General features: G+C 39.9%; 2 protein-coding genes across 12 annotated transcripts in view; one reads left to right on the forward strand and one right to left on the reverse strand.

Annotated features, from left to right (window-relative positions):
* CA13 (carbonic anhydrase 13) overlaps positions 1 to 20,371 on the reverse strand; it is a 41,890-nt gene extending 21,519 nt beyond the window's left edge. Inside the window, exons 1-2 of one of the 3 annotated variants that reach the window (XM_072951744.1) lie at positions 19,761 to 20,371; positions 2,488 to 2,685 (exon numbers count right to left, since the gene is read on the reverse strand). In XM_072951744.1, coding sequence (XP_072807845.1) covers positions 2,488 to 2,601 — 114 coding nt within the window. In that variant the 5' untranslated portion in view covers positions 2,602 to 2,685; positions 19,761 to 20,371. Of the gene's footprint in view, positions 1 to 2,487; positions 2,686 to 7,209; positions 7,345 to 19,760 lie in introns of those variants that run through there. The other 2 variants (XM_072951743.1, XM_006202426.4) reach the window with 2 other exon arrangements.
* Positions 20,371 to 25,521, forward strand: RBIS (ribosomal biogenesis factor). 9 transcript variants are annotated; one of them, XM_072951747.1, is made up of 6 exons: positions 20,371 to 20,698; positions 20,965 to 21,087; positions 22,546 to 22,689; positions 22,797 to 22,913; positions 24,996 to 25,112; positions 25,392 to 25,521. In XM_072951747.1, exons 4-6 carry the CDS (start codon positions 22,800 to 22,802, stop codon positions 25,461 to 25,463), a joined length of 303 nt encoding a protein of 100 aa, XP_072807848.1. In that variant the 5' UTR covers positions 20,371 to 20,698; positions 20,965 to 21,087; positions 22,546 to 22,689; positions 22,797 to 22,799; the 3' UTR covers positions 25,464 to 25,521. The 9 variants fall into 9 exon arrangements, with proteins under 9 accessions (XP_072807848.1, XP_072807847.1, XP_072807846.1 ...); XM_072951746.1 differs by having other exon boundaries at positions 20,965 to 21,074; positions 22,543 to 22,689; XM_072951745.1 differs by having other exon boundaries at positions 20,965 to 21,074.
* The last annotated feature ends 275 nt before the right edge of the window (positions 25,522 to 25,796 follow it).

Genomic DNA, 25,796 nt, shown 5'->3' on the forward strand with positions numbered 1-25,796 from the left:
ACTTGGGCACCTCCAAAGATGCTCATCCACAGAAAGGACACAGACAATTATTATTCATTATGATTTTTATTATTAGCCATTAATAATTATTGAGTATTTACTACATGCCAGGAACTATCTCATTTATTAAATCAAAAAACAGTAATACCATAGCCTTTAAAAATTAAATATTCAAACAATAAATAATCTACCAATGTTTAAACTACTAAGGTGTCAAACAGTAAATATTCATTGATTTCTGGTGGTTTGTAATTTTATTAGGGCTTCATCTGTGTATACTAAGGCTTGCTGGACCATTGTCCCAAATCATGGTATTTTCCATGTCCTCCAAGGAACATCATACCAAAAAAAAAAAGCTTTCAAGTACCTACTGTGTGCCAGGCACCATGCACAGCAGATGAGCAAGACACAGCTGTTGCTCACAAAGGAGCCTTTAGCTGAGCAGAAAGAACCAACCGGCAGTCACAATGCAGCGTGGGGAGCTCTGTGAAGGGACAGGTCTGGGATGCTACGGGAGGGGTGGCGGAGCCAGTCGGGTGAGATTCCCAAAGGGAATCCTGTCTGGGTTCCAAAAGACCAGAAGCTCAGGTCAGAACACCCTTGACTTACCTCATCAGATTACTATTTCCCCTCCACGACAGCCAGTAATTCTTCCTGATGAATTTCTTCTTGTGTGAATCTCACATCCACCTATCCCTTTTTAAAGGACTGTTAAAAATCTGAAGGGTGGGCGCCCACAGGTTAACCATTAGCTGTGCAGCGGCCCAGCCCAAGAAGCCCTGCCAGGACTATGGACCATGAGAAAAGTTTCATGCCTCCAGTTTCTTGACTGGTAGGCTTCGGAGTTAACTGTGATCAAAAGGACTTCTTTTCAAAATGGAAATATTTTATTCAAAATAAAATGGCTGGCCACAGAAGTATCTTTGTGTTTTTTATGGTTTACCAAATAAAAAGAAAACTCAGAACAACGTATTTTAACTATGGTGGTATCTACTCTCTAACTAATTTAATCTCCCAAATCACCATGGAACATTCTCTTTGTTTATCTTGAGAAAAAAGAAAGAGAATCAGGACTTATATTTATGTAGCTTCTGGCTCAGAGGAAGACAAAGTACTTTATGGATATTTTCAATTAACCCTCGCAATTTCATTGTGATCTAGGTAGACGTGGGACCTTCGCTCATGGGAAAGGGCACACAGCAGCCATTACAGACACGGTGTCAAATCTGGAAACACAGATGAACTGCTTCCACTGAAGAACCCAAGGTAGAGGAAAATGAAATAAAGAGAGGGAAAGAGAAGGAAAAGGAGGGAGAGAGAAAAAGAAAGCAAGGAGATCCAAATCATCATTGGGCGAATGAGACTAAGAATTTTTTGACTGAGATTTTTTATGAACAAGTTTTAGATGAAGCACAATCTGATCATTTTGTATGTAAAAGTAGGCGTGGGTAAGCTCAGTCTGTCTGTTGAGATATCATAAACAGTGTCAAACTACCATAATGGGTGGTGTAAACTTTAGAAACCTTGGACTACTTTCACATTGTACCCATCACATCAACTGTATCTATTAACACAGATTCACAAAACGGAGGGCTTTGAAGGAAAGACAATTGAATACATGGAAAAAGTGAAGTTTGCCCTCCCCCAAAAAGGGGAAAATACCATGTGTTAAACTTTCTTTAAGCATTTTTATAATGTTCTGATGAAAATGGATCACTTTTATGAATTAAACAAATATGAAGAAGAAATGCAACGGGCTTCTAATTTTTGCTAACAACAGAGCATTACCTAAACACAAGATATTATTACTAAGCTAAATCTGAGCTTAATGAATAAGTGAAAACTTTCTTCTGATTAAAGATTTTTATAATTTAACTATATTTTTCATTAATAGAATAAATACAGCATCATACTAATATGAGACTAAATAAAAAAATAATTCGTCAAAAGCCTTAAAGAGTATTCCAAAATATGATTCTAATTGTTTCTGTCATCTTACTTTTAAACTTGATATTATCTATTCCTTGAGCAGGACATATGCTTGAAGAAAGAGTGAATGTTCATTTTAAAGAAATGCTCTTTTCTACCTCATTCAGTTACTAAATTAACAAAATAAACTAGGTTTTTTTGGTTAGTCCATTATTTATTCCCAGTGCAAAAGACATTATTTCATGAAGGAATCAAACAAAACTTCTATTATAAGCTCTAGCAAAATATTAATAAGGGGGGGAGGAAAGTATAGCTCAAGTCGTAGAGCACCTGCTTAGCGTGCACGAGGTCCTGGGTTCAATCCCCAGTGCTTCCATTAAGAAAAAAATTAAATAAGCAAACCTAATTACCTTCCCCTCTCAAAAAAAAAAAAAAAACTAAAAAAAAAATACTAATTTGGAACATACAGTGCATAGGTATCTCAAACATGAAAGATAAGAACGTGCCGTCCAAATACCCAAGCCCCTCACCCCCCACCAAAAAAAAAAAAAAGCCAACCTGATTTGTCCTCTGTGTCATCAAAGTCAACACAGAAGGAATGGCCACTATTACTGATGATTTTGGCTGAGCTTGCATCATACTTGATACCAAGAGGTCGGAGGGAAGAGTCATATTTCACTTCTTTGGTTTTAATCTCAATCGGAGACTGCTGATCCCCATCAGCAATAGGGAAAAATTGATTCCAATGAATAGGACCTTTAATATATAGGACAAAAGAAAAGGACTGTATAAGTTATTGCATTCAACAAATATTTCTTGAGTGCCAAGCACTGCGCTTGAGATTGGAGAAAAAACAAAGATTAATAAAATAAGATTTTTATCCTCAGCACTTTAACATCTAATTGCTTTTTTTAAATTTTGTTTTGTTTTACAAGCTGAGTTGCTTTTCTTATAGGTTTGCCTTAATTCACCTTCAGAATTAAACTAACCCCGGCAGACAAAAGAGCACGTAGTTCATAAAGTATTTTGCAAACGCCTTCTACCAAACTAAAAACAACAATGCAATTCACCGTTGAACACAATGCGATTCAGTCTCAGCTCTAAGAATGAGCTGTGATAACTCCACAGGTCAAGTCGATGCGCTGAAAGAATTCATGGAGCTGAAAAATCTGTGTGGCCGAAAAAGGGTGTAGTTCTTAAAGATGCTCTGCTCCTTGGTTCATCACTTACCGTACCTTTGGGTGTTACCTACGCCTCCACTCAATTACCTGTAAATGTGCAACGGGTATACTAAGAAAATATATAAGTTTATCACATAGAATAATCCATGTAAAAGTCCGCACCATGTCAGGAAATGTCATATTGTTGGTTTTCTGCAGAGGAGTCAGGTAACAAGTTATTTCTCTATATATTTCAGAAGATCCTTCCATGGTTATTACAATACTCTGAATTCCAACACAAGGGACCACTGTCATCCCAGTCCTCCATTCACAAAGTCAAGATGGCATTAATTCCCAAATCAGACACATTTGGCAAATCGAGGTGAACCAATAAATTGGAAGTTCCCTTGTCTGGTCTCTTCATTTCTCTGAGAGACTCGATTCAAGTTCTTGACTCTCAAGATCAACAGCAAGGTTGCAGTTTCAAGTAAGCTGCAAGCCATTCTACAGCCGTGAGTCACTTTACAAATGAAAGGTTCTTATTTTCTCCGTGTGCCTGCAATTTACACAGCCACCACCAGGTCAGTAGCACGTGGGGCTGCTGACTAAGCTTTTTCTAACTTCTTTAACCAACTAATTTGATTTCTCTAAGACTCGAGTCCCTGTTAAAATAACACAGCACGATAATGAATTAGGCATTTGTTACTAACAAGAACAAATATTTTTTTAAAGGGAAGATCCAGAATGAAAGTTCAAGAAATGCAAATATATCACAATCATCAACAGCTTCAACTTCTAAATCTAATGCACCTTATGACTCTTCTTTTTAACAAAGGAAAAAGTATAAATTCTTTCACATATGCTTCAGGTACAAGAAGTCACAGCATGAATACACAACCAAATAATTTAGAAGTTGTTCTCTTACGAATCATACACTTTGGACTTAAAAGCTACTTGAACTTCAAAAGTCCTTGCTTAGAAGTTATTGGAGAAAAGGTATTGCATGCATTTCCTTACTTGTTAACCATCCTCATTTACCTTCCTAGTACTTTTTTGGATACAATCTAGCCCTTTTTTTTTTACGTGAAAAAAAAATTCTACTTCACTATCCCCAAATACGAGTTAACCTAATGAGAATCAGATTTCAAATATGCAATGTGTGTGTCATAAAGTTGTTAACTTCCTTCCAATCAGGAAAGAGCTTCTTTCTCCTTTTAATTCCCCTACTCTCCTATTTCCAGTCCTTTATAACCAGAACTATTTTTAAAAGCAGAGGCAAACCAAAATAAAATAAAAATAATATCACCTTGCATCAATTAGTCAATATTATCTATTGGCCACTATGGTAGGTTCAATATTATCTATTGGCCACTATGGTAGGTTTATTTCCCTGCCTCTTAAAGAGGTCCTTCTTTATAAATTTTTCCAAAACATCCAACTTTAAACCCATTTAAACACAGTTCATAAGGAGAGATAGATGATGGTTCTACCACTGACTCAGGAACTTTTGAATATCCATAGAGTGAGGTAGTTTTCAGTGGTTGTCACATTTCCTAAACTAAACCAATAACAGTATCAAAGATTAGTGGAAGAAGTTAGAAGCTGTTCATGAAGGTGGTACCCCCTTCTGATGCTTCACCTCTTGATGATCCATTTTATCATCACCACTATTCCCAGCTTAAGTTTCCTTTTATCTGCTCATTCGCTGCTCTTGCTTGTCTAAATCAAAATCAAGAAACGAAACTTGCCCAGTCAGGAGACAACATATTTCCAATAGGAGTTTGCCAGAGTTGATCTACTTGAAGGTGTGGTCCTCAGAGAGCTATTGCATTCAAAGCAGAAATACAAAATCACTCCTTGTTAATGGCTTTTCTAAGGTGGATTTTTTTTTAATGTTTTCAAATTTTTATTTTAGTTTTCTCTTCCAGTTTTATTGGGATATAATTGGCACTGTATAAGTTTCAGGTGTACAGCAAAATGATTTGGCTTACATTATGATATGATTATAATAAGTTTCATGAAAATCTATCATATAGAGACAAAATTAAAGATATAGAAAAAAACATTTTTCCTTTTGATGAGAACTCTTAGGATTAACTCTCTTAACAATTTTCAAATATAACATACAGTAATGTTAATTATAATTACACTATTATATATAATTATATCATGTTGTTATATCTTGTTGTACATTACATCCCCAGTACTTATTTATTTTATAACTAGAAGAATGTACCTTTTGATCACCTTCATCCAATTCTTCCTTCCCACCCACTGTGGTAATCACCAATCTGATCTCTTTGTTTATGAGTTTGTTTATTTATTTTTAAAGCATAATTTTTGGGGGGAGGAGTAATTAGGTTTACTTATGTATTTATTTATTTGATGGAGGTACTGGGGATTGAATCCAGGACCTCATGAACACTAAGTATGTGCTCTATCACTGAGCTCTACCCTCCCTCCTTTAAAGCGTAATTTACCTACCACACTGTTAGTTGCTAGTGCACAACATAGTGATTCAACATTTTTATACATTACAAAATGATCACCCTGGTAAGTCTAGTCAACATCTGTCACCATTCAAAGATATTACGTAATTTTTGACTATATCCCCCACAATGTACATTTCACCCTTGTGATTCATTCATTTTGTAACTGGACGGTTATACCTCTTAATCTCCCTCACCTATTTCTAAGATGAGTTTTTAAAATTTCAGGGGACGAGCTTCACTGACGCCATATTTTCCACCGTATTAAATAGGAATCAATAGCCACTGATCGAAAATACCCTTCTTCCTAGTCATAGTGAGGACACTGTTGACACTCAGTAACTACCAAATAACAGTACTAAAAATTATTCCTAGCAGGGAAGGAAATTAAAAGAAGTTCATTTTGTGGGTTTCTTTGCCAAGCATAAATTGAAAATTAGCAAAATATGAGTTTATAATTATAGTCTCCATCAAAAAGAAATCCATCTAAATTACACCCTCCATTATTTAAAACTCTGAATTTCACACACTGCCATTTTTAAGTTGGCAGGTTAATCATAGCCTCAAAAAGGCTACAGTTAGAAATAAAATTTCTGTTTCTCTGTGAAAGTAAACTTTCTATAAAATCACCTCTACAGTACTTCTCAATAATATGCATGTTAATCCAAGGAAAGCATTATTATTGTTGATATTACAGTTATTATTCACAGACCTAATATTGGCAAGTGATTCACTATAAAGCTTTCTTGGTGTCACTTTGTAGTTATTTCAAATTGAAATAATCAGTTCAGTTTAATGTAAAAACAAGAAAAATGATTCACTTTTGACAATTGAGAATATACAGGAAGAAATGTATCTAAATCTTATTATTACTGTTGCTTCCATCAATAAACACATTTTTACCAATGTGTTAAAATTCCAATAATCCTTTGCTAACAGTTTCTGCAAGGACAAATGTGGGAGAAGGGCTAAGCGTGGAGAAGTAGCTTAAAATATAACTTCATTTCCCAGAAAGAACCTAAAATCTTGCTAAAACCAGCAGTACCAGTTAGCCAACTGCGAGTTGCTAGTGGACCCTTTTATAGTAACAGCTACTAAGAAATTTGCAGTCTTTTGGTTGCCAAGAAGGCAACTTAAATCTTCAGTGTTGCAATTCAAGTCATTAGAATTTCTCAAGTATATTTTCAAATATTTTCCATGATTTGTTTCCCCTAGGTGAATAATGAGCCTAATTAAAAGACTGAAAGCAAGTCTGTCCTCAATTCACTGAAGTGTGTCATCAGATTTCTAACCTCCGTGCCTTTGATTGGTAAGTAGTTACTACTAGGGAAAGTTTTTGGCTTTCCGAATGAAAGGCGAGTGAACACACAGGAAGCGCTCGGGGTCGGGGCGATCTGAACAGGGCCAGCACCCCCACTATCGACAGCCCCCGGGAGACGCCCGCCCCGTCCACCCAGGACTGAGCCCTCCCTCGCTTCCTGCGTCTGGCTCCGGGAGCGCTGCTCATTCTAAAGAGGAACCGAAGTTGCTGGCAAGTGCTGATGGGCAGCATGCGGTCTTCGCGGTCCCCCTCGACCGCCCCGGCGCAGAGCCCCCCTCCCTCACCCCTCCGATCCGCAGAAGGCGCTCACCGTTGTGCTCGCCGTACCCCCAGCTGAACCTCGACATGGTCCCTCGGGGTGGGAGGCAGAGGAAGAAGCGGCCGGGAACCGAGAGCAGCGACGGAGCGGGGCGGGCGAGGGGGAGGGCGGGCAGCGGCCCGGCGGAGGGCGGGGACCGCGGGGCTCAGCCCGCAAAAGTGGGGGCCCTGGAACCCAGGGGCCAGGGCGCGCTCGGCCTCGGCCGCCAGGGGGCAGCGGCGGGCAGGGAAGGCGCCCCGCGGGGGCGGGAGGATGTGGGCTGAGTCCCTGGTGCCAGCACCTCTGTTAGTTTGAACTCGGGGAAGGGAGACTGTGCTTCACGGGGAGGCAGGGGGTGGGGCGGGCGGGAGAGAGGAAGGAAGGAGAGAAAGAAGGGTTTCCAGAGGGGCTTTCCTGCCTTCTGAGAAGTGGTCATCCTGGACAGGATGTTGCCTGGGGGGCTGTCCTGGGAATGAATGAGTCACCCAGCCGGGAGCCGCCAGGCTGGGAGGTGGGGATCCGGGCGGAGAATGAGGAGGTCGGAGATGGTAGCGGTGGCGATTACAAATACAAAGCATTAAAGGCAGTGCTAATAGCCACAGGAGAAAAATTAGCTCCTATTTATTTAGGATTTACCACGGGACATAGTCCTAGCTAAGACGTTTACCCACATTTTTCTATTAGATCCTCATAACTCTCCTTTGAAGAAGATACTGTAAGTGCCCCACAGGAGAAAATAAAATGAGGCTTAAAAGCTAAGTAAACCGCCCGAGATCACGCAGCTAATAGGAGCCTAGAGGTCCTTGTTGAAGAAGAATGACCTCCACCCGCCCATTCATGCTGCCCCTGCCCTCTGCGAGCCTACGGCTCGGGCAGTGGCGGAACCAAGGCTGCTCACTGATACTTGGTATCTGGCTTTGACATTCTGTTGTCTTGACCCTGCAGAGAGGAAGGTGTCCAGACCATCTTTTCCCGGATGCTTCATAAGCTTGCTGCCCTAGATGGTAGACGGAACTGACTGTGGAGCCTTGAATTTCTGTCCTGGTGTGGTGGGTGTTCTGGGTTCTGAGTGAAAAATAAGAACTGTGTACCCCGCTAGGACTATAATTACTGTTTCAGCTGCCTAAGGGTTTGAGCTGGGTCCGTTTGAAATTTCAAATCGAAATGCGCAGTGTTATTTCTAGACAAACGAATGCAAAAAGTTTCTTAATGGGCATGAGCCTTCTTTCCATGAAAGCCTTAAGAGTGGCTGTTTAAATATCTTTCATTTTCTCTTCCCATCCACAAGGGCAGCTGCACAATGTGGTAATTGCGAGTCCCAGGAGGTCCCTCTTTAAGTAACCACTGCATTGTTTAGGGACCACTGAATAAGGATCAATTTGAACCATTCTTCTTTAGACCTGACCTAAATACGCCCTGGTGAGCCTGTAGCTCATTCTGCCGATGTAGATCTTAATGAGGTTAGAATGCAACGGGAGAAAAAAGTTTTCATACAGCATTAAGTACAATAAACTTTATGCTTCTCATGCAGCTAGGGGAAAGCCTGGGCTTCCATATTCCATATTCTGTGGCACAACTGGGTTCATTTAGGAACCAAGCTTTTAAGAATGAGGTCTGATCTATATTCACCTGCACCACAGAAGACAATATACATATATATATTTATATACACACATATATGGGTATATATAAAATATATAAGTACATATAAGATATATATGCTTTATAAGTATATCAAATACTTAGGATACATCTTAAATACATGTAAGATATATGTGTTTAACACACACATGAATCTTACACACATGTAAGATATATCTCAAATATATAAATCCATGCATTTAAGAATACTGAAAAGTTAAGCCTGGCCTACTTAGCTAAGTGCCCTAATTCTCCACTAAGTCTATAGACACAGATACGTTTGGGGATATATTTATGCCTGGTATCAATGCAGTGAAAGAGTTTGCAGAAGCTCAAAATTCCACGAACCATTTTCCCATGGTGTCCTTGTCTCAGATCAACCACCTCATGTTTTATGAACCCAAGGAATGAGTCACTAAGGAGCTCGGTGTACCCATTTTCAGTAACTCAGGTGATTTAGCACATCAAGGTGAACTGTGCTCTAGGTAAATGTCAGTCCCTAATGCTCAAGAATAGTCGTTCAATGAACAGATAAATGAATGAATGGACCAAAACCACTAAAGAAGTTCCATTTAGTGGGTTTCAAATCCTTCCCAAATTATTACTTTTACTGCTTGGATACACAAATTCCTCTGACTTGAATTTACTGTGCAATCTATCCAGTTTTCCAAGAGAGCAACCTAAATATTAGAAACAGTCAAATTACCATTTACAGGAACTGGTTAGATAATCTGTGTAGCACATCTGCATTATGGGCTACTATCAAGCTTTGAAAAGAATGAAGACAATCTCCATGAACAGATAGGGGGTGAAAAAAGAAAAAAGAAAAAACAGAAGTGCAAAAGAGCATAATTAGTATATTACATTTTGTTTCATTTTTAAAAAGGGGAGGAAAAATTTGTATACATATTTGCAGATTTTCTCCAAAAAACTTATGGCGGATAAACCACAAATTAACAAAAATGGTTCTTAATAGAGGATTGGTGGGGATGGGGTGGCAGGATTGGGGTGTGAGGGAAATTTCTCAGTATATCTTTTTAAGTTTCTAATCATAAAGAAATATATTATATTTTCAAAGAAATTAAAGAGGATTAAAAAAAACCCTAAAATTGATTTAAACAGAAATAAATGAACTTAACTGTATATTAAGTTGACAATATAACCACACAGAAAAAATAAATGTTTGAATAGAGCACTGTGTCTGAATACCCTTAGTGGGGTTTATAACGTACTAAGAAGAACTGAAAGATAATCTTGCACTTTGCTGCTAGATTTGATTTTGGTAGTAATATGGGCGTTGTGATTCTGTAACCATTTTTGTGAATATTTTAAGAAAGAATAATAGGTAAATATACTGGAACCAATGATTTTCATTCTGGTTTATACAAATATGCAATGGTGAAAGCTAAGATGACCACTGTGGTGTGGGACTTGAATATTCTGTTCACTGAAAAATGCTAAAAGCAATAACAGCCCAACGTCAATTAAGCAAATAAAACAAACTTTATGGCTCCTCGCTTACGAACTTCTTATAAGGCTCTATACCTAATTCTGTATTTGTAATTTTGTATTCCTCTTAAAAAAAAAAAAAAAGAAAAGATGCCCAAATCATAACAGCTTCAGACTCTTCTTAGCTATGATCAACGTTCAAGAACTTTTGTCTATGTTTTCAAGATGAATGGTGTGACTCTTAGTTAAAATTACCTAAGATAGACAGATGGCGTCACCACCAAGAATTCTGATATTTGGCAGGCATGCTAAGTCAGAAAAGCCATCAACATTATTCTGCTACCTTCCTCATTCACGATCACTCAGTGACCTCAAAGAAGAAAAAAAAATTCACATGGTTCAGACGGATTCACCAGAGAGAATGCTGAAGCCATAAGGGTGAAGCACCCTGTTGTCTGCAATTGACTCTCAAATGTCTCAGTCAGTTATTGGTGACTCACTGAGGGATATTTGGGGGCTCACGATGCTGTTTTTACACTTTTCCTGTGGGTTTTAGTTCTTTTCAAAAGAATTTGGCGGGGACAGAAACCTTCTACCCCCTCAAATCAGTGAACTTATGAGCTTGCTAAGTAACCTTTTATAACTCTGTAGAGGCTTTCTTCTTAACACGAAGCCTCTGTCTCTGAGTTCAAACCATCGAGTATAAACAAGGAAGATTAACACTGACCAGAGAACCCAGGAATCCTGACCAAGGCTATGGTCGTTATCTCCATTTCACTCTTGAGCCAGTTAGATCAAGTACAAGCTTCCTTTGCAGAAAAGCATGCTTAAGTCACCTCTCCTCAATGAATCAGACTGCACATTGCGAGAGGCACTTGTAAGTTACAACTCTAGCCATTTAATTAAGTTATAGTAGCACATTAAGGAAATATCTAGGTATGGATTAATATTCTTTTGTTAGGGGCTATACACAGACTCTTCCTCTGAGATGCACACTTTTTCCAGGGATTCTTTTAAAACTCCCAGTGTGAACTGAAGAGGCTATTTTCATCTGACTTTTTCCAAGCATGAAACTGACCTGAGCAAGTTTCCTCGTTCCTTAGTCACCTAGAGAGGCAAGCCACACAGTCAGGGACACAGCCCCAGTCTGCAGATTCCCAAGTCCAAGGTGCTTCAGTTTGTGCCCGTTTCCTTCATTTATCAAGCGCTGTGACTTGCACAGCTGGGACTCATTAATCCCATGACTCTCTTATGATTTGATTTATTTGATATCTTGTGGCGAGTGTTGATTTTATGGAGCGGATACTACGTTCGATTTGATTTCTTTCATTTCTCAGTCCTAAGGTTATTCTGAGGGTAGGATTGCACAAGGCAATCTCTCCAGGAGATTACACTGAGGCCCGAAGGGACTAAAGGTCTTGCTCAAGGCACCGAGGTTTCACGCCAAGATGAGAATTCTCAGACCTGAATTGAAACAGTGCCTAAAATGACTCACCTCTCAAGTCACTTCTCAGATTGTAACTTGTCAGAAACTAGATCCAAACAATGTGTCCTGTACTGTCAGACGAGAGCACTTTGCTAAAACCTGCCTTCTACATTTTTGTTCTTTCGTGTAGTCTCACATGGTTTCCTAACAGAAATGTATCTACGTCTTATAGTGTTTCATGTCTTATTTGAGCGTGTTATAAAAGTGGATAGAGTGTGAAAGAAGAAAGGAGAGAGCTAAGATTACTTAAAAAGAAATGAAGCTGTGTAACTATCAGAACAGTGTTGAAAAGTCCAGATCATTCAGGCCAAAAGAATTCAGCTGCCAAAGAACTGAGTTAATTGTCCCTTGGCTTGGAATGAGTAAGTCAAAGTCACCCTGTTGCTGTCAACTCTCTGAAATATAATGACAGAGAGAAATTAGGGTGTGAACAGACATTCTGTCATCAGCTCTTATAAAGTTTATTTATCCTCTTCTGTCCCCTAGGAAAGGGCAGGCTAGTCTATCAAGAACAGTACCCAGATCCCCATCTCAGCACTAGGCAAGGCTCGATACACCCTCACGCCAAGCAGTTCCCCACTGGACACCACGGTGCCACCACTGAAGGCTTTATGCACTAGCCTGGCACACCTAGCAAACCCCACCTCCCAAACTCATACCATTATAGCCTTTATCACCCACATTACCAACTCTACTTCCTCTTCATCATTGCCATCAGCGTACTAATGTGTTCTAGAATTTTCTCTTCGTAGGGAAAAAGTTTCTCCCTGGACACACATACACCCCCCATTTGCTACCCACCTATTCTCTCTGGTGCTCCTTGGGTTTTTCTTTCTAACTCAACTGTGTTAGTAAGGTTTCTTCAGAGACACAGAACCACATACTGTGTGTGTGTGCACGTGTGTTAGAAAGCTATTTATTATAAGGAATTAGTTCACACAATTATGGAAACTGAGTCCCAAGATCTGCGGGATGAGTTAGCAAGCTGGAGACCCTGGAGAGCTGATGGTGATCCAGCCTGAAGGCCAACTGGCTTAAGACCTGGGAAGAGCCAGTGTTTCCTTTCCAGTCTGAGGGCAGTAAAAAGCTAAGGTCCCAGTTCATCAGCAGGCAGGCAGGAGGAATTAGGTCTTACTTGGGAGAAGTGCAACCTTTTTGTTTTATTCAGGCCTTCAACTGATTGGACAAGACCCATTCACATTACGGAGGACAATCCGCTTTACTCAGTGTACTGATATAAATGCTAATCTCATTCAAAAACACCCTCACAGAAACACCCAGGATAATGTTTGACCAAATATCCCAGCACCCTGTGGCCCAGTCAAGTTGGCACGTGAAACTGACCATCACACCGACCTTTAAATCTGGGCAGGGGTTGGGGCTCTCAGCTAGGCTCTGTCCTCTCAACGCTCTCTTCCTGGGTGCTTCTGTCAATATCTCGTATGTAACCTACATAGCTTAGGTATCTTTTCCAGCATCATGCACGATTATATGTGAGCCATGAGTGCAAGCCACATACGTAACTTTACATTTTCAACTAGTTACATTTTAAAAGAGCAAAAAGAAAAGTGAAATTTGTTTCAATGAAATGTTTGAATTATTTAGCCCAATATATTCAAAACACTGTTGTTTCGGCATGAATTAATATAAAAAATAGTTAATAAGTGTGTAATGTAATGAGTTATCAATTTATTATCTCTCGGCTCTAATTCATCATGCGTTACCTGCTCTGTGATAATGAAGCTTTAAGAATTCTTTGCAGCGGGCACAGTGTTAATGTTTTTTCAGTTGAGGGACACTGCAGGAGGGGCGACTGGGTTCCTGGTTCTGGGGTGCTAAAGTTTTTGTTTTTCTTCTTGCCACTCTCGGGCTGCAAGCAGGGACACGTGTGGGTGGGCTGATAGGGGCACCCTGGCCCAGGCTCACACCGAGAGTGCGCAGTCCCTCAGCAAGTTACAGCCTCAGCCTCAGCCCCAGCCCGTGGCCCTGCCGCTGGACCTCCAGAAGCGGACACCACAGACTCCAGTTCTCATGCAGCACTTCTGGCAAACCAATGCCCCAGCTCCCCCTGCAAACCAGCCCACCAGCCTCAGGGGGCCTGCACCATGGGTGGTGTCTCTCGTGATGTTTCCAATCCAGACGTCTACACCATAGGTGTCCACCACCCTGCCAGAGAGCTGGTTCCCCATGCTCTGAGTCCCTTTGCAACCCATATGCCAGATTTATCCCACACTACCCTGGACGGGCATTTTCTGCTCGCCTGGCAACTTTGGGCCCGCTCTGGCCTGGGCCACCCCTCAGACTTCTCTGCCATCCCGTGGGTGGGCTGCGACCACACTTCTCCAGGGATCTGAATCCCAACCTTGGAGAGGAGGCTGACTGCCAAGTTTATCCTTCCTTCCAAACTCTCCCTTAGCCTAAGAAGAGTCCTTAGAGTTCTCCTTTACATCTTGTTCCCTGTTAGAGTTAATAATTCTTTACAGTAAACTTTTCCTGTTCAAATTATTGTATGATTTCTCTTTCCTGGTTGGATCTTAATGGACACAATTATGCCTTGTACATCTTTTTTCTTACTAAGTTTTCTAAATCTGATGTGTAATTTACTCTTACAGAACATCTCAATTCAGGGTAGCCCCATTGCAGATGATTGATGGCTGTATGTGGTTAGTGGCTGCTATTCTGATCAGCACAGCCCTCGATCCACTGAACTGTATTTAATGGCTGCAACTTCCGGTATCCAGAATGGAATTCTTTATCCTCTCATCCCAATCTCCCAATCACAGATTTCTCCATCTTATTAAATGGCACCGCCACACACCCAGCTGCACGAGTCAGAAACTGAATATTCATACTTCCTGCTTGTCTTTTTCCCCTCACCTTTAAATTTTGTCTATTTTGATTCCTAAGCAATCAGTTAATGTGACAAAAGAAACAAAACTATACTGTAAACATAATATTAAATTCAAAAGATGTATCATCTTAAAAAGATTCTATGCTCTTTCTTCCTAATGAAAATTTAATTTTCTTAAACAGTATCAACACTCCATATTAATAAGGATATGGTGAAATAAGCATGTTCATACACTGTTGGCAGAAATGTAAAATAGATAATAACAGACAATTTCTGGAAAGAATCTGGTAATTTAAATCAAGTATTTTAAGTGTTCATAATCTTAGATCTTATTCCTAGTCATGTTCTCCAAGAAAATATAAGGAGATCACTCAAAGATCTACGTAGAAAGGTATCCATCACAATGTATTTGTAACAGAAGAGGTTAGAAACAACAGACATGCTAATCATAAGAGGGCTGATAACATTGTACATCAAAAAGATGTAATTTCAGAAAGACATTAAATATATTTTTAAATATACTGAACAAGTGTCTATGTTTACACTTGTAGATTATAAATTTTTATCTAGAAATTTTAATTTTTAATAAACAACATAGTATATTTGCTTAGAAAAAGGGGCTGCAAAGAGGCATATTTTAAAAAATCTAATTGGTGGGATTTATTCATTTTTCAAATGTATTTGTTGGATTCCCTTTACGTGCTAGGCATTGTTTTATGCACAGGGGATACATGATTCCTTGGGCTCCTGGGGTGGGTAGAGATTAAAGCCAGGCAACCAGTCAGGAAGCTATTACAGGAATCCAAATGGGAGACGGATGGTGGTGAGTTAAATCAAAATGCAGTAATTGCTGGTTGTTCATTTTCTTCATTATACTTCACATTTTCCAAACTTCTACAATGACTCTTCATGTCTTTTCTAATCCAAAAGGAAAAAAAAAAAAGTTTTGAAGGTGCCAAATGTTTGTGAAATACCCTATAGTGCTCAGTATTTTTTCCTTGTCTTTCTTTATTGTATACTCAGTTACAATGTGTCAGTCTCTGGTGTACAGCCTAAGCCAGTATTTTTGTTGCATTTATCATAATACAGGTGCCTATGTCATTCTTAGGATTTCAGCACAGCTAAACTGGATTACCTCAAAGCACCTTCCTTTTTTTTTTTTTTCATTTAAACACTTTTGAAATTTGGAGTGTCAAATTGTCAATTAATAGCTCGATGCCTCCTTTGCGGTTGCCAGTTTTTCTGAGTTTTAAACATGCACCTGCCAAATATTTCCCGATTCCTGTAATTTTTAACCATTACTTGCATTTTAACCCAGAACTTCATGTACTCTTTGGATATTTTTATTGCTTCTGTGATATGGACTTGACTGTTCTTTGCCTTCAGATATTTCACCCTCCTTTGTGACTGTAATTAGTTCAGGTTCAAGATTTCTAGGCGTCTGGCCAGGAGATTACTCTGGGTAAAATCTGCTTACTTAAACAAAAACATATTTGTCAAGCTCCTACCACTCCCAAGGAACAGTACTATAAGAAGATAGAAAGAAATGTTCTTCTGGGTATTTTTCAGTTATGCTAAAGATGACAGAGCTTTAAGGCCATTTTTAGTGCATTAGCTACAATCCCTTCTCTACTTCTTATGCTTCAGGAAATTTTATTTCATTCAGCCAATGTTTATGCTACACCTCCCATGCACTGGAAATATGGAATCCTGGATGGAAGTACAAAGGTGAGTGGACCTGGCCCCTGAAGAGTCCATGGACTCGTTGAGAGACAAACATATACACAAGCAATATAATATTTGAATTTGAACAATAGAAAATAGTAAAACTCCAAAACCACTGTAAAACTCCAAAACCTCTGGTCTACCTCCTACAACTTTATACTAACCTGCAGAAGTAAGCCATTTTTCCTTCACTACAAAGAGTTAATCTTCTTTTTCCATTTATTGGTTCCTATCCTGCAGATATTTCCAGAATTTTCTAGATATTTCCAAATTTCTAGAATTTGACCTAGACAGAAAGGTGGAAGGTCTGGTCTGGTCTATTCTACTTTATTATACAGAATATGTCATGGGTGTTTATTCTGAGTCTAAATTAAGTGCTTCTGTCACTGAAGGGTTAAAAGAAAAAAAGACTGCCCATTTCTATAATCACCAATAAATTCAGTAAAATTGCAGGATACAAAACTAATATACAGAAATCTGTTGCATTTCTTTCTATACACTAACAACGACTTATTGAAAGAGAAATGAAAAAAAAAGTCCCATTTACAATTGCATCAAAAAGAAGAAAATATTTAGGGATAAATCTAATTAAAAAGATAAAAGATCTATAGTTGGAAAACTAAGACACTGGTGAGAGAAATTGAAGATGACAGAGACAAATGGAAAGATATACCACACTCACAGATTGGAAGAATTAATATTATGAAAATGACCCCAGTAACCAAGGAAATATGTAGATTCAATGCAATCCTTATCAAAATACCAATGACATTTTTCGCAGAACTAGAACACATATTTATAAAATTTGCATGGAAACACAAAAGACCCCAAATACTCAAAACAATCTTGAGAAAGAACAAGGCTGAAGGTATCACATGCACTGATTTCAAACAATACTACAAAGCTACAGTAATCAAAACAGTATGGTACTGGCACAAAAACAGACACAGATCAATGGGACAGAATAGAGAGCTCAGAATTAAACCCACACTTATATGGGCAATTAATCCACAACAGAGAATGTAAGAATATGTAAGAAGGAAAAGGTAACCTCCTCAATAAATGGTATTGGGAAAACTAGACAGCTACATGCAGAAGAATCATACAGGACCCCTTTCCCACACTATATACAAAAATAATGTTACATTAGATTAAAGACTTAAATGTAAAACCTGAAACCATAAAACTCCTAGAAAAAAGCATAAGCAGTACACCCTTTGACATGGGTCTTAGAAATATTATTTTGGATTTGTCTCGTCAGGCAAGGGATACAAAAGCAAAAATAAGAAAATGGAACGACATCAAACTAATCTTGACTCACTATGTTGTGCACCAAGAAATAGTGTCGTACGTCAATTATACTTCAATAAACAAACAAACTTACAGAAAAAGTGACCAGGTTGATGGTTACCAGAGGCAAGGTGGGGGAAAGGGAAACTGGATGAAGGCAACTTAAAAGGTATACACTTTCAGTTATAAAATAAATAAACAGTAGGGATGTACTCTATAACTCAATTAACATAATGAACACTGCTTATGTTATATATCAGAGTTGTTAAAAGAGTGAATCTTGAGTTCTCATCATGGAAAAAGATTTTTTATTTTCCTTTACTTTGTATCTATATGAAATGACAGACGCTCATTAGACTTATTATGGTAATCATTTCATGATCTATGTCAGTAAAATCATTTTGCCATACACCTTAGACTTACACAGTGCCATAATGTCCGACACATCTCAATGAACTGGAAGGAAAAAAGACACAATAATTAAATGCAACACTTTATCCTTCCAAGACAGTTCTCTGAGGACTGAATCTGTATAGAGAACTCTGCTTTGCTGGGTCTCAACAGGAAAACTAAGGTTTCCTACAAGATTTTTTTTTTTTTTATGATTGTATTCATCTTGAAGTTTTTTTGTAAAGATCAGAAAACTTGAAGCTATTTTTTCCTTTCCATATATGGCTCATTTGGGTCATAGAAAATTAGAAAATTGCCTTTTTGAAAATTGATGTGTTTCTTTTGTCTTAATGATACCCTACGCTTTCACATTTTGTATTTCATTAACTTTGGACAATAATCTTGTGACATAGGTTGGACAAGAGTAGCGTAACGACTCTTTAAGGTACAAGTGGTTTTAAAAAATAACCCAACATAGTGTAAGCCAACAAAAAAAGCAATGCTTTAGTCTGGATAACTGAGAAGTCAAGGGATGGACCTTTCTTCCATCTACGGCTGAATCCAAGGGCTCAAATGATATCACCAAGGTCCTGTATTCTTCCGCCCTGTTTTCTTCTGTGTTACCCTTATTTTCTCCGACTGCAGAAGGATTCCCTCAAGTTGCTGGAGAAAGTGGCAATCAGCAGCCTCAATTTCACATCGTCCCAGCACGAGGACAGCAAGAGCAAGACGCAAGCTTCTCCACTAGCTTTAGTTGGAAGATCTTTAGACGATGACGGTAATTATTAGCTCAACCAGGACCACTTGGAGGGAGATGGGTGGTTCCCCAGAAAGGGATGCTGAGCAGATAATGAATGCTCACTGAAGTGGGTATATCGTGAATGGCCGTCTACGTGTGAGAAATGGAGGCACAGAGAACTGAAGTAACTTTTCCACAGTCACAGGTGGTGACAGAAGTGAAACAGAAATTCATGCCTCCTCACTGGTATCGCTCGTCACGCCTCTGTTCTTGCCTGTATACCCGTATTATTTCCTTGGTGTATGTATCTCTAACTCACCATTTCAACATTCAGGCTAGTCCCATAAGTCTTAGTAAACGCTATAATGTCATTCATCGCATCTCTTTGTCTTCTGCATATACATCAATAATTTTGCGTTCAAGGAACCATAATAATACCTGCCTTGTTTGCTTCAGTGTTTGTGGATAACTCTGGCCTTATAGAAAGAATCTAACGGTTTTCTGTCATTTGGGTGTCATTTTGGTCTTACCCCTACACCAAGATTTTAAGGTGTTTTTAAAAGTCAGTCTTTGAGAAAAGACACAGAATTTTAATAAAAATACATTGCCAAGTAATAATTCCTCGCTCCTTAATGTAGTTTCTAATTTTTGTGTGTGTGATGGACACAGTAAGACAATTTACCGTAAAAGCAGTTCATCTTTCTATGAGCAGGCAAGTGGCTGATTTGGCACGAAGAAGACGTGACCAAGGGCCCGCCCTCGCGGATTCTAGTTTGGTTTTGTCAATTACTAGTTGTGTGGAAACCCGAAAATGGCTTCAACTCTGAGCCTCGGCAGCCTCACTTAAAACATGGAAGTGGTATTACGGCCTCTTTTTGATACTTGGAGCAGAACTCACGTACGTTACAAAAATGTCTGTCCTACATTTGTTTAAAAGCTGTCTTTTTCTGTGACCTTAACAAAATAAGCAGAGAACGTGTGAAAATTGTTACCTTACTGGAGAGCTCCTCTTGGAAGAAATGAGTCAATTTTCTGGAAAACTCAACCCAGAACGCCTCAATTGGGAAATACACACAGACATACGACCAAAAGGCAAAAATGCTTCTTCTAAGATTTTCTAAGTTCCCTGATTCTTGTTTTACAACAGTCTTATATTTTCTTGTGTCTCTGCTGTGCTGTCAGAAACTCTCTTTTTGAAGCAAGGAAACTTCAGTGAGGAAAGCATTTCGATTCCCGCTCATTACAAATTTTCCCTTTGGAGAATATAGCTGTAGACCATTTTCAGACACTTCCTTCCACCCAGACGCCATCCAGAGGTGCGCAGCGCCACCTCCTGGGAGCGTGGGCCCAGCCAGCCAGCAGAAAGCGGCTGAGGACCGACCACGAGGGTTACGGTCTTCGTGGCTCAGATGGCTCAGACACCTCGGCGGTTTCAGTCCACGTACCCACCCGAGGAATTCGAGACTTAGCTGCGTCGTTAACGCCTCAGCCGAGGACAGGTCCTCGACCCAGAGAAAGGCAAGGGATGCCAACGGGGCGGGACTTCCCACGGTGGGTGGGACTTCTCTCTCTGGGCGGGGCTTCGCAGTGTTCAGGAGAGGATGCTCCGCGGCTGCGTCGCTTTTGCGGGCGGGAGTACGTTAGGTGGGTGGCAACCAGCCCGTGGGCGGAACGACGTTCTGTGGGCGGGGCTTTGCTCCGCGTACTGGCTTGTGCTGGGAAAGTAGGACTTCGCTCAGTGGGTGGGGCTACAGCGGTGGGCGGGGCTTGTCGCTATGGACCGAGCTGCAAGGGTGGGACTCCGCCCTGTGGGCGGGGCGTCTCCGGTGGACGGAACCCTTGACTGGCTCCCTCCTCCCGGAACTTCCTGGATCCTGAGCGTGCAAGTGGCGTCACCTGGAGCGTGAGCAGCTGCGCGAGGATAGCCGAGGTCTGGTGAGAGGTTAATAAAGAAATTTTCCGTAGGGCTGGCGTGAAGTGTCGGGGGTTGGGACGGGATTGGCGGGCCGTGGGCCGCTGCTGTCCGTAGGCTCGGTCCCGTCTCGCAGGCAGCTCAGTCGGCCGCAGGCCCGCTGGCCCAGGCTCCGAACCCCGGTGCCTGTTAGGCCTTCAGCTCGCAGGGTCCCCGTCTTTGGTTGTTCTGTTGTCGCCAGTTTCCACGCGGTTGTGCAAGAAAACCCTTATCCCCCTGGCTAGGTTTCACCTCCACGAACCTTCCTCACGTCCCCAGCTCTGTTGGCTCCTTCCCTTTTGTGACCTCACCTGTATGCGGCCTATAACAGCACCTGTTATTACGTCTTGTGTTTGTAAGTTTCCCACGTACGTGTCTGTCCTCTGTCACATTTGACACATAGTAATTGCTTAATGAATGGTGTATGAATGATCGCATTTTGGTTACTTATTGGAAGGATTTTAGATTATTTAATTTGACTTATGTGTATCTTATTTAATAATGTGTTTTCTATTGTGTTCACTAATTCGGAGTGCTTTTGGGGTTCAGAAGCGTTGCTGTCTCTGTTGAGCAATTTCCTGAGGCTAGACTTTGAAGGATATAAATTTCAGTCAAGAGGTACAATGTGAGCAAAGGAAAGAAAGGAAGAATGCGCAGGGTGTCTTCAGAGAGCTATGAGTTCACTAGGCCAGGTGGGTAAAGAGAACGACCAGGAGATACATTTGATAGATTTATGCTAGGGTCAGACTTCTAGCAATATGCCAGGGTAAAGCATATTGTTCCTTGTGCGTTGGAAGAACCATTGAAGGATTTTAACAGTGGGACGGTTCATTACGTGACACTATGCAGGATAAACTTGAATGCAAACGGCTCAAGTCGGGGACTGACAATCTTTCTGTAAAGGGCCAAATAGTAAATATTTTAGGCTTTGCAGGGCGCAGTTGTAGCAGGAAGGCAGCCACAGACAATACATAACCAAATGGACATAGCTGTGTTCTATTTAAAAACTTCATTTACAAAGACAGGTCCCTCACCTGATTTGGTCCATGGGTATAATTTGTTCCAACCCATAGTCTAACCAAATACATATAGGGATTACAGCAGTAACGCAGCCCTGAACTAGGCAGTACTAAATCATGTTTCGGTATTGCATTTTTATTTCTATATGAGAGGCCATATCACAGAATGAGAGCTCTGGATCCAGTCCGCCTGGCTTTGAATCTTGGCATTCCCTGATTACTGACAGTGTGACAATGGGCATATTAACTTCTCTTTGCATCATTTTTGTTTTTATCTGCAAAATGAGGATAAAACAGTACCTCCCACAAAGTGTTGTTGTAAAGAGTAAATTAGTTAAAGCACATAAAATGTTAATTAGCATAGTGCTTGTACAAAGTACAAATAGTAAAAGCTCAATAAATCTTAATTTTTTTAAATTGTTCCTCACATGCATTGTTAAAGACAGGTGGGAGAGATGTCCCTAGGGTGGAATGTACAGGCGTAGTGTGTGTTTAGCTGTAGAACAGAGAGAATAGAAAGTTCTCAGGCAAGAGCCATTCACACAGAGGTGATACGGATGTTGTGGAAGTAGTTTGGGAAGGGAAGTGCAAGATTAAGGACTGATTTGGAGAAGGTGCACATAGGAGTAAAAAGGGGTGAAAGGAAGGAAGGAGACAGGAGTTGGTCCTAGAATATGAAATAGAGCAGATTGGCAGTATGTGAACCAGAGAAGGTTGGATGGTGATGGTTAGCGTTGTCAGATGCTGCAGAGAGCAGCAAAAACAATTACTGTGCTGATAATATTAATTAATGAATTCAACCAGCAGAAATTCATGTGGAGCCTCCTGTGGGCCAAGTGCTGGAGATGTAGAGAATTAGACACACGCTCTGCACTCAAACAGAAAATCTGGTAGGGGCCCAAAGCATGGAAATAATTTTAACATAAGCAGCAACTTCAAGAAGAACCAAGAGTAAGATGGAGTTTCTTAGATTTCTTACTTTTACTTGAAAAACTTAAATTAGTTTACAGTTCAGAAATGTGGGCAGCTTAATGGAGCTCCTCTTCTTTCTTTCCTAGACAATGGCCAAGAACAAACTAAGAGGGCAGAAGTCCAGGAATGTATTCCACATAGCCAGCCAAAAAGGCTTTAAGGTTAAAAATAAAGCAAAACCAGTTACCACTAATCTTAAGAAGGTGAGTATCAGTTACGCACTCTCCCTTTATTGTTTACAAGCAAAGCACGCTTGTAGAGCCACTCAAAAACTGAATGTTATTTAAAACAGGTATCTTAGCCTTTCCTACGAAGGCAAGATGATTTTAAATGTTTTTTTAAAAATGAGGAAGAATAACCTCCCTTTCTTGAATCCACATGTGCAAAAAGAGCATTTTAACTGCAAATGTGTGAAGCTTCAAATACCAGTTTTAATAGCTTCCTTAGAGCACAGAAATTATAAAGTTATCTTTGAAAACAGTTATTTCTGAAGTCAGATATTTTCAAGAACCTCTTAACAGAAGCCAAGATACAGAGATTTTCTCTGAAAATATCCAGGACTCAAACAAAAACCTATAAATAGAAGATATTTTGTTTCTTAAAGTGCAAAACTTGAAAAAGAAAGGAGTTGCTTCATCTTCCTTATTTCAAAATATCTGGAATGGGGAATTCCTTCAACATTAGGCAGATTGTTTAAGATGATTATTCAAGAAAATGTTTTCAAGTTTAAGTAGTAGGGAGGGTCAGCTCTCCAGGACTCAGTAATTATCATAGTTGCCCACAGAAGTATTTTAAGTGTTTTAGTGGAACAGTTTTGTGACTTTTGGAAATGCTATAAAGGATATAAAGCTGGGTGATACGACAGGAGTTTGAAGGTGACAGTTTTACGTAGAATTGTCTTCAAGGTTGACATTGAAGCCAAGACCTGAGTGATAAGGAGCTAGTGATGCAGAGAGCTGGGAAGTGTTGGGAGCAGCATTCTGGGCAGAAAGAGAGCAAGTGCAGAGGCCCCAAGCTAGGGAAAAGCTTGGCATGTTTGAGGAAGATGATTTTGTTTAGATAGGAACTCCTAGAAGCTTTCTGTATGCTACGGGAAAAGATAAGTGGGTAGGCAGCTTGGTTGGAGAAAGTAGTGAATTGTTTTCACAGAAAGTAGAGAAACTTAATTACGAGGGGGAGGTCATAAGATTGCCAGGCGCGAACTAAATGGTCAGTTGAAGTTGGAGGTCATGAATTTAAAGCGAAGCCTGTCAGCCAGTTATGATTTTCTACAGCTTCAGTTTTAGGGTCAGAAAAGGCTGACAGTTGAGATTAACTAGGTCACCAAGCAAGTCTGATTGAGGGAAAAGAGAAAGCAAGTTAAGAAAGTGTAAAGTGATGGGTTAGTGGTCATGGAATCTGTGCTAAAGGAAAAAGGGTATGAAAATGGGAAAAGTAGTGAACTTGGCAGGAAAAGGTTTCAGTGAGATTTAAGAATTGTTAAACGGAGTGAACCAGAAGGATAGGATGTGGTGTGGTGACAGGTGATGACACAGCCTAAGATGATGCATGGGAGTGGATGGCTGGGGTGGGTAGTGGACAGGACCCCTGGAGATGAGGACCAGAAGAGATCAAGAAGCCATAGGATTAGATTTTTGTTGAAGCCACTAAACAGGCATGAGAGAGGTCAGAGAGCCAAGGATCGAGGTCTTTCATGAAGGAGCAAGTAGTCATGGTCTTGGTAGTGACAGTCACGAGGAAAGGGGTGTCAGAATGTCCTGATGCCTAAGGTGCAAAGGAGCTGAGAATTTCGAAGGAGGACTGTTTGGGAGCAGCAGTGAGGAACGAGTGGGGAGCATCACCTCCACCTTTTAGATTCAAGAGGTGGGAGCTACCAGGGCTGTTGTCCTCAGCAGAGCACCAGGGACTTTCATCAAGGGAGGATTCAGAGATGTACTTACTGTCAGAAGGATGCTGGAAACATTCAATCCAGGTTCCTCATTTTACAATGTGAAGTGATAGCGCCAGAGCCTAAAAAGATTGTGGTCACATATTTTGGCCTGCTTACACCAGGAAAGTCAAGGTACAAAGTACACCCACATAATTTTCACTTTAAAAACCCAGAACCTTTTGGCTAACATTTACCAATAAGATGATAAGAGTTTTCGTGTGAATTATCCCCACAAATTGGTAGGTTGCTCAGAGTTTTTAGATTTAGGGGTTTAACAAGATGAAATTAAGGTTGCCTGTATTTCATCCTTAATGGTTATGAGATCATGGATTAATGCTCTTTCTTTTTTTAAAAGATAAAGATTGTGAATGATGAAAAAGTGAACAGAATGAACAAAGCCTTTATAGATATACAAAAGGAACTTGCACATTTCTCAAGAGGCCTTTGCCTTGAACCTCTGCAGAAACAGCTGGTGAGTAGAAATCATTTCCTTTTGTTACAGCTAATAAATTGAAGGCTCGTAAATTAAACTCCAAATTTTCAAAGCCTGTAAGTGGAATGTAACGTTTAGTACTTGGTTCTGTAGTACGTACAGCATATTCAGACTCTTAAAACATTGAGTCTAAATATGAGAATTTATTGTCCTATTTCCAAATGTATGACTAGAAAAAGTTAAATTGAGTAACAGAGTGTATGTCATTTTTGTTCGCTATTGTTATCTAAATTTTCAAGTATAATTTTCTCTCTCCAGATTCCTGAGCAGCGTCGCGAAGACAAACCAGTTAACGTTGATGAAGCTACAAGATTAATGGCTCAGCTGTAATACACCAGTCATGCAGTAAATTCCCCAAATAGACCAATAAATTAAATGTTTCATACAATTTTATTTTTTAAAATCTTGTTAATGTACAGGCATTGGCACATTTTCCAAACAAACTACATAAACAGGCTCTTTCCTATAATCTAGGAAAGTGGAATGTCAGAAGTCAACAAAATGTGAAAAACTTAAAGTGCTAAAACAGAAGGCACTTCACAAAATCTGTTCACTGAAACAGTTAATATATCCTAGTTTACACCCTTCACTTTATAAGTGGCAGTGAATCTCTGTTTGGTTTGGAGGACACACAGAAATGTGGACAGACTCTTGGCAGTAAAA

This window comes from Vicugna pacos, chromosome 29 (genome assembly GCF_048564905.1).
Source record: "Vicugna pacos chromosome 29, VicPac4, whole genome shotgun sequence".
NCBI lineage: Eukaryota > Metazoa > Chordata > Mammalia > Artiodactyla > Camelidae > Vicugna > Vicugna pacos.